General features: G+C 41.9%; 1 protein-coding gene across 3 annotated transcripts in view; it reads left to right on the top strand.

Moving 5' to 3' along the window:
• TTLL5 (tubulin tyrosine ligase like 5) overlaps positions 1-13,364 on the top strand; it is a 125,792-nt gene extending 112,428 nt beyond the window's left edge. For 2 of the 3 annotated variants that reach the window (XM_072038437.1, XM_072038436.1), the window contains 2 exons: positions 2,929-3,014; positions 7,719-7,867. In XM_072038437.1, the coding sequence (XP_071894538.1) occupies positions 2,929-3,014; positions 7,719-7,840 (208 nt within the window). In that variant the 3' untranslated portion in view covers positions 7,841-7,867. Of the gene's footprint in view, positions 1-2,928; positions 3,015-7,718; positions 7,868-12,801 lie in introns of those variants that run through there. The other variant, XM_038180219.2, reaches the window with a different exon arrangement.
• The last annotated feature ends 575 nt before the right edge of the window (positions 13,365-13,939 follow it).

The raw sequence follows: 13,939 nt of genomic DNA, 5'->3' as shown, positions 1-13,939 counted from the left end.
CAGCAGAAGATCCAAAGTTCTGCTCTATTGTAGCTAGTACAGAAATAGGGGAGAGGTGATGCATTTCTCCAGGGTTCAGGAGCTCCATCCCACAGATGGGTGGAGTCCTGACTACAGTCAGATATGGTAGCAGCCAGCTGTTACAGGACAGGCTGGCCAAGCTTGGCAAATATGCCAAAAATAGAAGAATGGCCACAAAGCAAGCTCTGTAAAATGCTACGGTTCTGGTTTGTATCCTGTCTTGCCTATGTGTGCTTATTCACAGGCATGTGTGAAGCATCTCAAGTGAGCTGATCATGTATACAGGCTGAGTGCCCACCAAAAAGAGGACAAGCATCAGGGGAGCAAACATGTAACAGTTACTGAGACCACTTTTACTTTTTTGCTACTGCTGTACTGAGGCATGCTTGTTTTTTTAGCTCCTGAGCATCTGGGTTAATCAGGCTGCCTGACCCTTAGACATTTTTGGCAGCAAAAGCAGTGCATCTGAGAGACGTGCCTTGATTTAACACCCTGACACAGCTGGGCTCACTGGGCCTGCAGCTCTTAGCCCTTGGCTAGCCTCAGATCTTACACGCAGATACACATGTGGAGATACCCTGGCCAAGAGCAACAGGGGAACAAGCCTTCCTGGCTCTGGCTCTTCACATCTGTTGCTGTCCTCTTGTCAAACCTGGGCTTTGTGTGATGTGAATTTGTTGGTGTCAGTCCTGTCCCCACGGAACATTAGATGCATTTCGTGATATCCCAAGAACTGTTTTTTTTAAAGGTGTTCAGACTTCAGTCAAGAAAATATTTCTTTGTCACCTCTAGAACAAGAGCACCCTCCAGGCTGGGCGGCTTAGAGGTGGTTTAGTGCCTGCATTAAGAAACGTCAGTGTCAATTTCAAGAAGAGCTTTGCTGCATAAGAGAGAGAAAAGGCCAATGGCAAATAGTTGGAGGGGGACAGCGGAGAAAAGGCTGGTTTTGTTCATTTTAAAGAGGAAGAAATTGAGAATGTAACAAAGGATTTCATTGCAGAAGTAGGAACAAAAACTCCACAGACATTAAAAGTAGGAAAATTAGAAAGGTAATGGGGTTTCAGCTAACCCAAGGAGGAAGAAAGTGGAAAGGGATTAATTCGTTTAAGCAGGAAATATGTTCTGGGACTGGAGATCCTATCAGGACAGCTGAGGGAAGAGAGAACTTGAGGGGTGAGCTTAGCATGGTGGGAGGTCAAGGTTGTGGGGTAGATCTGAGAATGAGCCGTGTGGAGGTGACAGTTGAAACCGCAACAATCAGTATACAGTGTGGGCAGAAAGAAGAGAGGAATTGCAAGTCTGGAGAGGGAAATAGAGTCTCTAAATGTAAATCAGACATAAAGATAGAAGGGTAACTGTTCCCTGATATTTTTTTTCGTTGTACTGGCCAACATCCCTGATATTTTCAACTGCCAGTTTTGCATTCTACCTACAGAAGGGTGAACTAGTTTTGGCTGTCAATTGTGCTGTATTAATGAAGTTGACCAGCTAATTATGAGCATGGAATGTTTATGTAAAAAGGATAAAGATCCATCTGGATTCTCCACCCCCAGATGGACCATGCAGTATCCACGCAGCAAAAGAAACCATAAGTACAGATCCAAAATTCTCTCCAAGAGGCAATAAACATAGAAACAGGCACCTCATTTGACAACAGCATTTCAAATTACAGCTGATTGAAGTAAGGCGTTGTGCTTTGCAAATGTCATATCTGCTTCCCCTTCCCTTCCCATATGGACTCTGATTTATTTTACTCAAGTCCAGCTAAGATAAAATACAGGAGTCCCTCACTGGCCTTTCAACTGCCAGGAGCACCTGGATTGCTGGCAACTTGCTGACTTCAAAATTTGAAGGCAGAATGTTTCAGGGAAAAAAAAATACAGCAACTGCACATATGTGCCTGGGTCTGTTAGTCATCATGGCATCACGTGGGGATTGGAGATCACAGTGTTCTTCTGGGGAAGAGCTCACAGGAACTGTATTTCATGGCAGAGGTGAATGAGTGAAGGAAAAGCACTGTGGCAGAGAGACAGGGGTGTACACGCAGAAGTCTGTAGTGATCAGAACAGAGTTGGGCAGGGAGGAAAGGCAAGGAGGGATAAGAGAAGAGAGGATAGACCAAGAATAGGTGGATTGATTGTGTAGATTTTAAGGACAGAAAAGGTAATTGCAGCTGTACAACTTGACCTACTTTTGTGAGTAGACACTTTTTTTTTATGTAGGAGAGAATGGTCTCATTTTGGAAATGAATCTTTATAATAGCTACAGAGAGTGTGGTTGTACTCCACAGAGTATTGCTTTGCTGTAATTCAAATGCTGAGCTAAATGCAAGAGGATTTGCATAAAGTGTCTGCTAGAGGACTTGTGCTGCACTGCTGGAGACTATACACATCCTGTGGGTCTCAGTTCCTGAGACAAGTGAGAAATCTTGCCCAGATCAGTTGTCTCTGTTGGGACAAGATACAAGGACTTAGATTTTCTTAGATTTTGAGAGTAGCATCTTGTGGCTAGCCCCCTTCTCATGTTCATTTTTGTTTTAAGGTTGCTTAATCATTGTGCTTCAAATCACTGGAGAAAGTATACCACAGCATTACTAGTTGAGTTGTGCATTGGTAGACCAATATTATTTACCATTTCCTTTATCCTTCAGAATCATCTTGCAAGGCATGTGGGACAAAAGCTTTAGGCACGTTGAAGTCTTGCTGGCAGCTCGAGTGTTTGTCTGTCATCCCCTGCCTTCTTGGAGCCAGTTGCTGTCACTGCCTATCTCATATCATGTTCATAGCTGCAGTCCTAGTGAAATTATGTGAACTAGGAGAATTATAACTTTTATGTTCAAGACCATTACGCTTCCTTGGTATACCCTTTCTCATTCATCCTTTCTAATCTGATGCTTTTACCTGCTAGGGTGGCCTCCAGTGACAGGCAACTGAACGGATTCCAGAACAGCCTTCACAGTGCTGCATCCTGTGAGCCAGGGTCAAATTCCACAGGTGAGTGCCAGTGCTGAAGACCAGGAAGGGGGGGGGGTGGGCACGCTGGGGTGCTTTTATCTTTCTCAAGAACTGGCAGGAAAAAAAAAAAACTCAGCAAGAGGAAGAAACACAGCTGTCTACCCTGCACATAGTGGTTCCTAGGTAACAGCCTGGGTTCAGCTGTGTAGGGAATTTATTCCTCCTGGGACAAAGAAGACTAAACAGAAGGGAGCAAAGGCTGAATTTTGTAGAGTTGGAAGAGGAAGATCCCTAAAAATGTGGCTGGGAAAAAACTTGGCTATAATGGCCCCTGTTTGCTTTAGGCTTTGGCTCAAAGATGCTCTGTTGTTTAAGCTTGGGCTGTAATAAAGGGCCAGGACATTCTTTACATTTTTCTTCAGTCTTGCAGAAAAGTGCTTTAGTTCAGGAAGACATAGTTGAGACTTGTGAATCAGCTACATAGTGAAGTCAGTCAGTAGAGGTGAAACCTCCCAAAGAAAAATCACTGAGGCCTATAGAATCAGATCTTCATCCCTCCCTAGTGATTAATTTGTTCAGTGAGGATCTTAGTAAATGAGGACCCAATCCATTTTTCATTGACACAGACATATTTGCAGTAGAGTGTAGTTGTGATGAACCCTTGTTGCCCATGGCCTGCAGTAATCTGTGATGATGCTGTAATGGAATATATGGGCAAATTATCATCTAGAGTGCCTTGAAAGAATTATGTTTCTGACCTTTAGTTTTGCTGCAAAAACCTTGAAAACGTGACTTAAGTATCACTGAAGCAGTGTTCTGTATGTTTTCACAAGCTGAAACAAAAGTTAGCACAGGGGTGAACTGCCTAATTCATCTTGTGGATATTTAGCTCTGAAACTTCAAGATGACATTTCCAGTATTAATGTCAGTGATTTTATTGCTGATCCTCTAGCACAAACATTCAGCTAATGCACTTATTGTACAATTCCAAACTGCCTCCCACGCTTTACCACCTGCCAAAAACTTCAGCTATCCTACCAGAGATTTTATAGGATGAATAGCGAGAGTCAATAAAAAAGACCCTACAGCACATTGGAACACGACAGCGTAGGAATGCAATATAATGGAATAATCAAAATACAATTTTGTCAACATTGTAGTATATGTGCCGTTGAGACAAAAGTTCTGGTTTACTGCATCATTCAAGTTGAGTTTTTCATACAGTATATAAAGCAAGGTTGCACACAAATTTACAAGTAAATGTAAAAACATAGTTCTCAATATATGACCAAACTGGTTTGCTAAGTGGATTTACATGAAGGCATTTGTGTGCCGAATTCTGCCCTCTTTTTAACAATTTTAAGAGTGCTTCACAGTTGTCACCCTGCAATTTTAGGGGTAGACTAGCAGAACCAGGATCTAGTGAGCAGGCTACTCAAAGCTTGTCCCTAGAAAAGGTATATAGCTCCAAGAACAGGGCTAAATTTTGCTGCGATTGAAGTAAGTAGAGCAAAATGTTTGTTCTTGGAAACTGGGGGAATGATATTTTTTTCAGCTTTGCACCAAGCCACTGGTATGCGTCAGAGGCTGTTGTGCCCAGTCTGTGTGTCTCAGAGACTACTTTGGTCCTTCCTGCAGGAACAGATGTTTTTCTTCTTCACTCTTTTCATCGATTGCTTACACTAGGGCCCTGATTTTCCTCATCAACTTACTTGGGGTTACTGTTCTGCATGTATTTGGTATCCTAGATACCAACTAGAGGAATTGGAGATACAAGTCATAAAGCAGATTACAGAATAAACTGCAAACATTCAAAGATAGCAGGCTGTGAAAAGTTGTGGAGATAGAAGAATTGGGCAGAACCTCCATATAAACACGCACAGGAATGTTCAAAATGTTTGAGAAGTTTGAATAGGCCTTATTTGAATAAAGGTCTGTGGGATGATTAATCGCCGAGATGGCACAACCATTTCATACTATTTTATCAGACAGCTTCTGTGAAGAAAACATCCTGGGAGACTGAGGAAGTCATTTGAGTACCATAGGCTTGTCTGCTATTGAACTGGGCCCTTGTCTGACTTTGGCAGATGCCTTTCAGGCTCCTAGTCCATTCTTCTTTTCATCTACTCTAATAGTCTGTCCAAGGAATAGCAAATAGTGAAGCTTTGCAGAGAAGCATAAAGATGTCACAAATGAGCTAACCAAAAGTGAGGATGACGCTCAAAGGAACAGTGAGTCAAGTAGTATGGAAACTTTCAACCAAATTGTTCATAGAACAGTTCCCTGGTGGTTAGTACTGCAGTTGTAGGAGAATAGCAAATAGTGTTGTGCAGTGGGCTCAAGCTCTAAAGTACAGATTTGATGAGATGAAATAAGAGGAAGACTAAAAGTCAGCATTTCTGCAAAGCAGCCCAGGATTCTGAAAAAAAGCACCATTACAAGAAAAGTGGCCCAGCCTCTCATCCCCATGGCCTCATCCTCATTTCATGGACAGATGAGTTCTATGTGAGCTGTATGCCACTGGGGTAATGAGAGATAAGGCACAGCTTCTCTTGAGTATCTACTGGAGGGGAGTTGATATTTAAATCTAGAGGGGAAAATCTAAATATCAAAACCTGCATACTATCACTTGGGGGTTATTTGTATTTTCTGAACAGGCAGTTCCCTATCAAAGTTACTGAAAGTTGAAGGGGATTTATTCTACTAAAGAAGAACCAGGAATTACTACCTCTGGGGAACACTCAAAATGCTTCTGACCTGATTTTTCAGTGAAATTGAACACCTAGTTGCCTAGTGTACTGGGTTGTCAGTCATTCTGAAAACAAAGCTGTACCTACAGCCACAATCATTGTTGTTTGTTTGTATCCTGCATTACTTTGAGGGTCTCTCAGCATTGTGCTGATCGCTTTCTGTTTCATGGAACTTTACAGTTCAATTAATATTAGTGCAATAGGGTGATTTTAAACGAAGAAATCAGTTCTCTTTTCAAGTCTTCCTCTTCTCCAAGTCTTCCAAGACTACAGTTTGCTGAGTAACAGAAGGCTAAACTAAGTAGTATAGTGGGTTGTTCAGCTCCAGGCTGTCTTTATGAGGATGATGATGAAGGAAGGAACCTATGGGTTGGTCATTTTTTATTGTGTATGTTAACAATGCAAGGCAGTATGGAGGTGATTTGCTGTTTTACTTTCTACTGCTCTGTAGAGGCATTAGGTGAATATTGCATGATTTTTTTTAAGTGGAATTCTAGATAAAAAGGTGTATTTTTTCAATTAGAATTTAGCTTTTCAACAGCTGGCAAGAAACATCCAGGAAGTTCTGTAGCAACTTTAAAGACCATGTAGCTAGATACTTAATATATTTATTATTCATCCTTTTTGAAAATGCTAACACAAAACAAGTTTTAGAGAGAATAGAAGATAAAGTAAAATTTTACTTTTTGAAAACATAACAGCACAGTTCCAGGCAGTTTCTCTGTACCTAAGCTGGACTCCTGTATGCGAGAGCCTGGACACAGAAGTGATTTGAAAGTATAGTTAACTCCTCAGTGCAATTGGGGTGTGGACCTACAAGGTACTGACCCCAACTGATTTGATTTGTAAAGGTAACAGCAGCTGTGAGTGAAATCTCTCTTCTGTCATCATGTTTCTCTGTTTCCTTTGCTGCCAGCTTCTTGAGTGGTCATGAAATCTTTATTTATTTGTTTCTTTGCGTTTTAAAAGCTTCTGAACACAGAATGCTTATGGGGTTCTGGTTTGCCGTGGCAAAAACATAAGTAATATGCTAATAACTTACATATGTAACTGCAAACAAGTATGAATCATGATTAAAACTGGGCAAGACTGATGCCTGGCTCCAGCCTTTTCAGGATTTTCACCTTTTTATTCTCAGGCTGATTAACAGCGATGCAATTTTATTGTGCTAAAGTTTATATTACTTGTGTCCTCATGGCTCTTACACTGAGTGTGGTGGGAGAAGAAAGGGGTATTAGGGCTACTGATTAGGGGAGAAAGTTAATAATAAGAAATTTAATAATATGCTATCCATGTTTGACAGTAGAGAAGACTGCCAGTTCATGTAAAGTCTCAGATCTCTACCTAGCATGGCTTAAAGCATGAGTCCCAAACTGATTTCTGTGTATTTGAGTTCTCTGAGAATACTTCATAGGGAAGGTGAATGTCAGAATTTCATCTGAAGCTAGTAAGGAAACTTCTTGTGTTAGGCAGTTGATTTTGCTCACTGTGGTTCCTAGGTCTGTATCTGAGCTTAGCTGCAGGATGATGTACAATTGGCAGTTTACTTTGGACATTCACCTGGTCCCCATATGTGCATAAATGCCAACTTCAGTTGCCAACTGAAGGTATGCAACTCTTTGAAATAATGTATCATCATCATCTGTAAGGATTTAGAGCTGGATCCTGCACTGCCAAGAGACATGTTGAAGAATAAGGGGATTGGTAAGTTGTTTTGGATTTCATCCACATAGAAGGCAGGCTGCTGTTCTTAGTTTTCTAGTGATTTCCTTCTTCAGACTAAGGTATCTGAATGTTATCCAAGTAAGATGAATGTGCAAGCAGTGTGGTCAGGTGTAGAGCAATGAATAGAACCTGCTTGCCACAGGGATAAAAAAGAGCACTTTTTTACTTGCTCTTCTTTGCATCTTCCACAACTCCAGAATTTTCATTTTACAGGATATATGCAGGTAGACTATGCATTTCTAAAGATTTTTTTTTTTTTTATATCTAGGAATGTTGTATGGTTCTTCATTAGAAGGTCATGTACATCTTGTCATCAGAGACCTGAAATTAGAGTTGATGGTGGAGATGCTCAGCTGTAACTGGCTGTTGGCTACCCGCTGCCTGAATTAACATCATTCTTGAAATGCAGACTCTTTTGTATAAGGCTTGGGGGGGGGGAGATCTTTTTAGCAGGAATGTAAATGTGCAAGCTTCAAAGTTGTTCTGCATCAGAAAAAAATAAAAAAAACTCAGCTAAACACAACAGGCACTTAAACATGGTATGTGCAATCATTTCATATTATTTGCCAGATCTTCACAAAGAAAATGCCTGGAAATCGAAGATTCGTTTATCAGCCATTGTCTCTCTACTCTCCTGTAGTACAAAGGCTGGCGATGGGATGGAATGGGATGTGAACTGTTGCCACCGTGCATGGCCTGTGTCAGACACCCAGCCATTTGCTGCAGTAGGGTGGAATTCCCAGCTGCCCAGTCTTGTCCAGGCTTCCTCAGATTCTGCCAGGCTCCCCTGTAGCATGGGGAGGCAATAGATTGTTGAGCACCAATGTATTTATTTTTATGTTGATACCACATTCCCGAGAGGAACCTTGGCTACGATTTCAGCTGGTCTCACCACACTGTCCAAATCCTTCATCAGGAGCAGCTGGGAGAAGTCGCTCGGGTTTCTGCACAGAGCATTGCTGGTACGCCTCCACCCTCCCACTAATCCTGTTAATTCCAGTCTTCGTTTGCCACTCTCCTGGTTCTCTCTTGTTGCTGTGACTGACTGCACAAGTGGTCTTGACTTTGAAAGGTGACCTTCAAATGGACACCTCGAATAACCTCTACCTCAGACTACTTTGGCTACTTAGGCAAAAGATATCTTGTGACACAAAAGAGCAACTTTTGGTGGCTGTCATCTCATTGCTTATCCTCATCCCGGAATAGAATAACAAACTTTTCCACATAAATCCTTCCAGAACCACCTGTCTGGCTGAGGAGCTCTCAGTGGGTTACTGAAAGGGATCATTGGTCTGATATCCAGCACCTTGCATCGATCTTCCAGTGCTGCTTTTCACCCCTTATACAGCCATTGGCAACAGCAGCAATAACATTCTGTCAGCACCTTTCTCTGTCCTCTCTGTAGTCCCATCTCCACTCAGAGAAAGGCTTACTGAGAAACATAATCAGTTTGTTGTATCACGTTTTGAAAAGCAGTGGAGCTTGAGGTAAAATAACATAGAATCATAGAATGGTTTGGAAGGGACCTTAAAGACCATCTAATCCCAACACCCCTGCCATGGGCAGGGACACCTCCCACTAGATCAGGTTGCTTAAAGCCCCATCATCACGGCCTTGAACACCTCCAGGCATGGGGCATCCACAGCTTCTTTGAGCAAAAGAGAAAAGAAAGATGAGGTGAATCCTATTGTCTCCCAAAAGGGAGACACAAAAAAAAGAAGATGGGATAAAAAGATGGAATGGGGGAAAAGATCATTTTTCTCCCTGGCATAGTTGTTGCAGTTATCCCATATCAGGTAATGACAGATAAGCCTGTATTTACCAGATGTACCAAAAGGGAAAGGAGAGAGGTGAAGAAAGACCTTCTCCTTAAGCTATTTCTTGGTATTCTTTGAAGAAGCAGGGAGCCATTCCCTTATGGCTTGCACTAAGCATATATTGGTATGTCTAACGTGTACCTGCAGAATAGATGCACCATAAAGGTGCACACCTAAAATTTGAAACAGGGCCTGACTATGTTTTATATCAGAAAACTGTGGCAGTCTCATTGAATCTCAGCAGAGTATAAAGCCCTGCTGAAAGCAGCATTTTCAGCCCTTCTCAGATGTTAACAAGATCTTGCCAACTCAGCAATTGCCTCTCAGCTAGAGCTGAGGGTCTGTGTTCGCTTCTGATGATCAGAAATTACATTTAGTGCTTAACTTGTGACAACAGCCCACCTCTCACACCTTTAGTCAACCTTTTGCCATTCTTTTATGAAAGAAAGCCTTTTATGAAAGTCTTTTTCCTGTTGCTCCTGGTCTCATGCCACAGCCTCATGGAAAGGGCATTCCAAGTTTCAGGAACACTGGGAAAGCAGGAGAAAAAGGAAAGGAGAGCCTCTAGAAATTGGCTTCCCTTTTTGAGAACTAGAGCTCAGCTTGAATTTTAGGAGCTTTCACTTCTGACAGACTCCGAGAAAACTCTGAAGCAGGATAAGTAATGACTTCAGGCAGCTGGCATTTTTGCCTGACTGGAGGCTGAGCTTTGCTTGTTCTCAGTAGTGAGGTGATGGCGAACTGCCTGTATTTCCTTGCTGGGTTGGAAATGTCATTCAAGATCAGGTGTGCAAAGGCTGGGGAAAGGTTATATAATATCTTGGCTACGCCTGTCTCACATCTGGCCCTTTGGCATTAAGCTACCTATAGAGAGGATGACTTTGCCCATCCAAATTGGATTTTGTTTTAATCTGGCATTACTTTATTGAGACTAAAAATAGAAGCCAAACTGTGTGTGAATAGAGTAAAAGCAGTGTCTGAAGTTATGAAATGAAATGTGTGGAAGAGCCAGAGAACAGAGAGCCACAACAAACCAGGGAGTAGGAAACAGAGTAAGAGAAAGCAGAATGAGGCCTGTCAAATGCAGAAGGCCCTTAGCAGTCGGGGTGAGGAGCCCACCCAGCCTCTTCTCTGTAGCACGAGGAGGAGGGAGCCTCATGCTGGCTTCCCCCACCACGTGTCCATTTGTTAATGAGGCTGCTCACTGCTCTTTTAATGCAGAGAGACTTCACTCTAATGAATGCAGCTGTGTGTGTGCTGTTGGTGTGTGTCCCCCCAGTACTTTTTTGTGACTGGGAACTGCTGCTTTCCTTTGTCTGCCCAGTCCAGCAAGCCAACTTGAAATTGTGCCCATAAGTAAAAGGGGGAGGGAAGGCTGGTCTTCAGTTGTCAGCTGTCCTGGCTTGCTAGTGTCAGTCACCCAAGGATATAAATAAACCCCATCTATTTATTGCCTTTCTTAGTTGTACTATATATTATCGAGAGAATGCTGGGCATCACTCTGGGATTAGAAATTCCCTCTGCTCTGGGATAAAAGATCTGAGTTTCTAGGATTATCAGAGCTTTTCAGGAAGAGAGGAAGTTCCTGTTTTCAACGCTGGATTCAAGAGATTTGGACATGCTTCTCAGTTCTGCTATAGACTTGCTATGGGTATGATGGAACAGTTCAAACTAGCACTAATAAATCTTAGCGCGGGTCCCTGACCCAGTGCTGTCAGACTAACCCAGTATTCTGCTCTCATTCCTGCAATTTGGAAGCAGAGTAGATGAGGTGCTGATATCTGACCAGAACTCTGTAAACCTCTGCTGAGAAAGTCTGTATAGCACTGGATTGTAGCATACACATATCATCACATTTAAACAACTTGTGATTTCTTTGTGACTCAGTCTTATTCAGAAAGCGGAGATAATACTTTTTGCCCCCATGTGACTGTTCAAAGTACCAAAGTGTTAATGTTTTTGAGGTGTAGTCATGGATGACATAATAGTATGTAAACATGTGGACAGACACACAGGCAGATACTTTGTTTTAACACCTCCTGGCAGGCAAGGGATAAAGGAAATTCATTCTGTTTTACGCGGTGATTCACTGCAATGACACTCATCGCAAGAGGGAATCAACACTTCATGTTGGCTGCTGTCAGTAATCATCTGAGGTTTTTGTTCCCCCTACTCAACCAGAACTTAAAAGGAGGTAGAGTGCTCACAAGTAGCTCTGAAATGAGAAAACTTCATAGGGTCATTTACATTAAGATTTCTGAAATAATTAAATCATAGCAATGGCCATGAGTTGGACTCATGGTCAGAATGCACCTATTTACATGTAGACGTGGGAATGCCCCTCTGTGCTGAGTCCTGAAGGTAGCCACACAGGATGAACTCACATTAGGTGATTTTAATTCAGTTTGTGAGAAAAGACAAACTGTATTATGCATTTCTATAAGACAAGGAAGGCTCAAAAAAAACACTTCAGGAAGATGAGGTTGAAGTTGTCTGCTTCTCTCATGTGCCTTTGTTTTCTTAATATCAGCATATTGCCAAGGGACAGTGTTCTGCTCTGGTATCCTATCTTCATACACATGGTTGACAGTTTGGTGCCTAATTCAGGTTCCAAACTTTCTGTGCAGGGCCATTGCTGGCAATACTGCTTTCTAAACATCTTTCCAGATCCTCTGTACTGTGTGGTGTTTGGCTCTATGCTGGGATTTCAAGGAGAGTGTATTTTTAAAAATACAGAAATATTTTTAATAAACTCAGCTCTCAACAAGTGTCAGTCGTATTTAGGAGCAAGCTGATGGGCTAAATACACAGGACAATGCAAACTGTCCAAAATAAACTTTTTACATTTCTAAGTGTTTCGAATTTTTCTCTTAAGGGAATATCTAAGCTTTTTGACATAAAAGAAGTGACAGTGACATTGACTTTTTCCCATAACTTTCCTAAGAAGGAAAATATTGCAGTATGTCTCTCTTTATATCTCTATATGCAATATGTCTCTCTAATAATGAGAAGAAAATCTTTCTTATCCCCATCTTGTTTCTTTTAAAAATCAACTTTTTCACATCCCCACCTCTTCTGCACCAAGGTACTCAGCATCTTTTGGAGTGGGGGAGTAGATTTCCCTGCAAGCAAATGAATAAAAGATGCAGAAAGAAAAAGGCAAAGCATGCTGATATGGGAGAGGGTTTAGAGTTATGTGACTCAGTCACATGGGGGCAAAAAGTATTATCTCCCCTTTCTGGATAAGACTGAGTCACAAACTGGGTATGGAGGAGCATGTGAAGAGATGAGCTGGCTTAGGGAAGTGCAGATTGAGAGTTTTGAGAGGAATACCAAGAACACTTTTTCAGATAGTAGCTCATTAAGTTAGGTTTGTCATACTGTGATCTCATCTTGTAGCGCAGAGAAAGGGTATATGGTAGGGAGATCCAGATTTCTGGTGGTGGCTGAGATTTGCAGGGCAGTTCAGCAGCGTTTTAAATAAAACAGTCCTGTGATTACTCAAAAGCTTTGCTTTGTGTTGTTTTTTTTCAGCCTCTGCTTGCAGAGAAGGACTAACACTGAACATCAGGTGAGGAATCCAGGGTGTTGCTTCAAGTATGGGGCAGAGGAAAAAGCAGCAGTGACTTCGGACCACCACACACCTGTAACACCCAGGGGACGGTGAACAGGTCCCTGCTGAGAGGACAATCCACTGAGGAGAGTACCTGAACATCTGCAGAAGCTGGTGATACAGCTGTAGGCTGAGGTGAATGACTGTCTGTGAGAGCTTCTTGTGCTGAGCCTTGGGGTCTATCCTCCAATCTTTTCCCGATCACTAACTGTGAGATCTTTCTATAAGACAGAGGTCCTCCAACTGTCTGTATCGTTCTTCCCAAGGTCCAAGTTTGAACATAAAGTCTCAAACTTCTTTGCTCAGCCATTTCAGTCTGTCCTAGTCCAGTAACAGCCAATATTCTCTGCTGTCATCACACGGCAACCAACAGCAGAGAAAAATATTAGACCATATGAGCAGAGACATCCTTGTTAGTCGCCGACTTGAATTTTGGCACAGAGCCATGGAAATGCTCCATTTGAATAAAGTCATTTCATTTGTTTGTTTTGGTTATAATTTCGGTTATTAATTCACACCCTCAAAATATTTGCTTTTGCTATATTGGACAGGATTTAAAATTTGTCTTTATGTTTCACTGTTGGGTGCTTATGTTCTGTGTGGCTTATTTTTGTATTTTGATTTCTGTTTGTTTAGGCTATATAAACTTTTTTAATTGGCTGATGTTTTTAGACCCAAGGTTGAACCCTAAGGTCCAGGTGGCTTTTATCAGTTGCAATAGTGGCTTAGTGAAGCACTCCAGTTAGAATTTGCTTAATGTTATGAAAATTAATTTGCTTGTGTTAGCAAACAACTTCAGCAGCTGGAAAATGTATTGGAGAGAAGATCCACCCATCCTTAAAATGAACAGGAAGCAGCTTCAGCTCTGGCTCTTTGTTGGTGCCAGGTTAAAGGAAAACTATTTTCGTGGTATTTTCCAACTTCTCCCTTGTCAAACAGCACTCGGTATGATTGCAATTCTCAAAGAGTACAGTGTTTCCTATTGCTTGTGTTGGAGCCCTCAGGGATTGGATTCTAACAGCCTGTTTGATCTGTTTTCTTATTCCACAGCCTCCCTGT

This window comes from Anas platyrhynchos, chromosome 5, assembly GCF_047663525.1.
Source record: "Anas platyrhynchos isolate ZD024472 breed Pekin duck chromosome 5, IASCAAS_PekinDuck_T2T, whole genome shotgun sequence".
Classification (NCBI taxonomy): Eukaryota; Metazoa; Chordata; class Aves; order Anseriformes; family Anatidae; genus Anas; species Anas platyrhynchos.
Note: the sequence above shows the minus strand (reverse complement) of the source record. Positions and strands in the feature narration are given on the sequence as shown.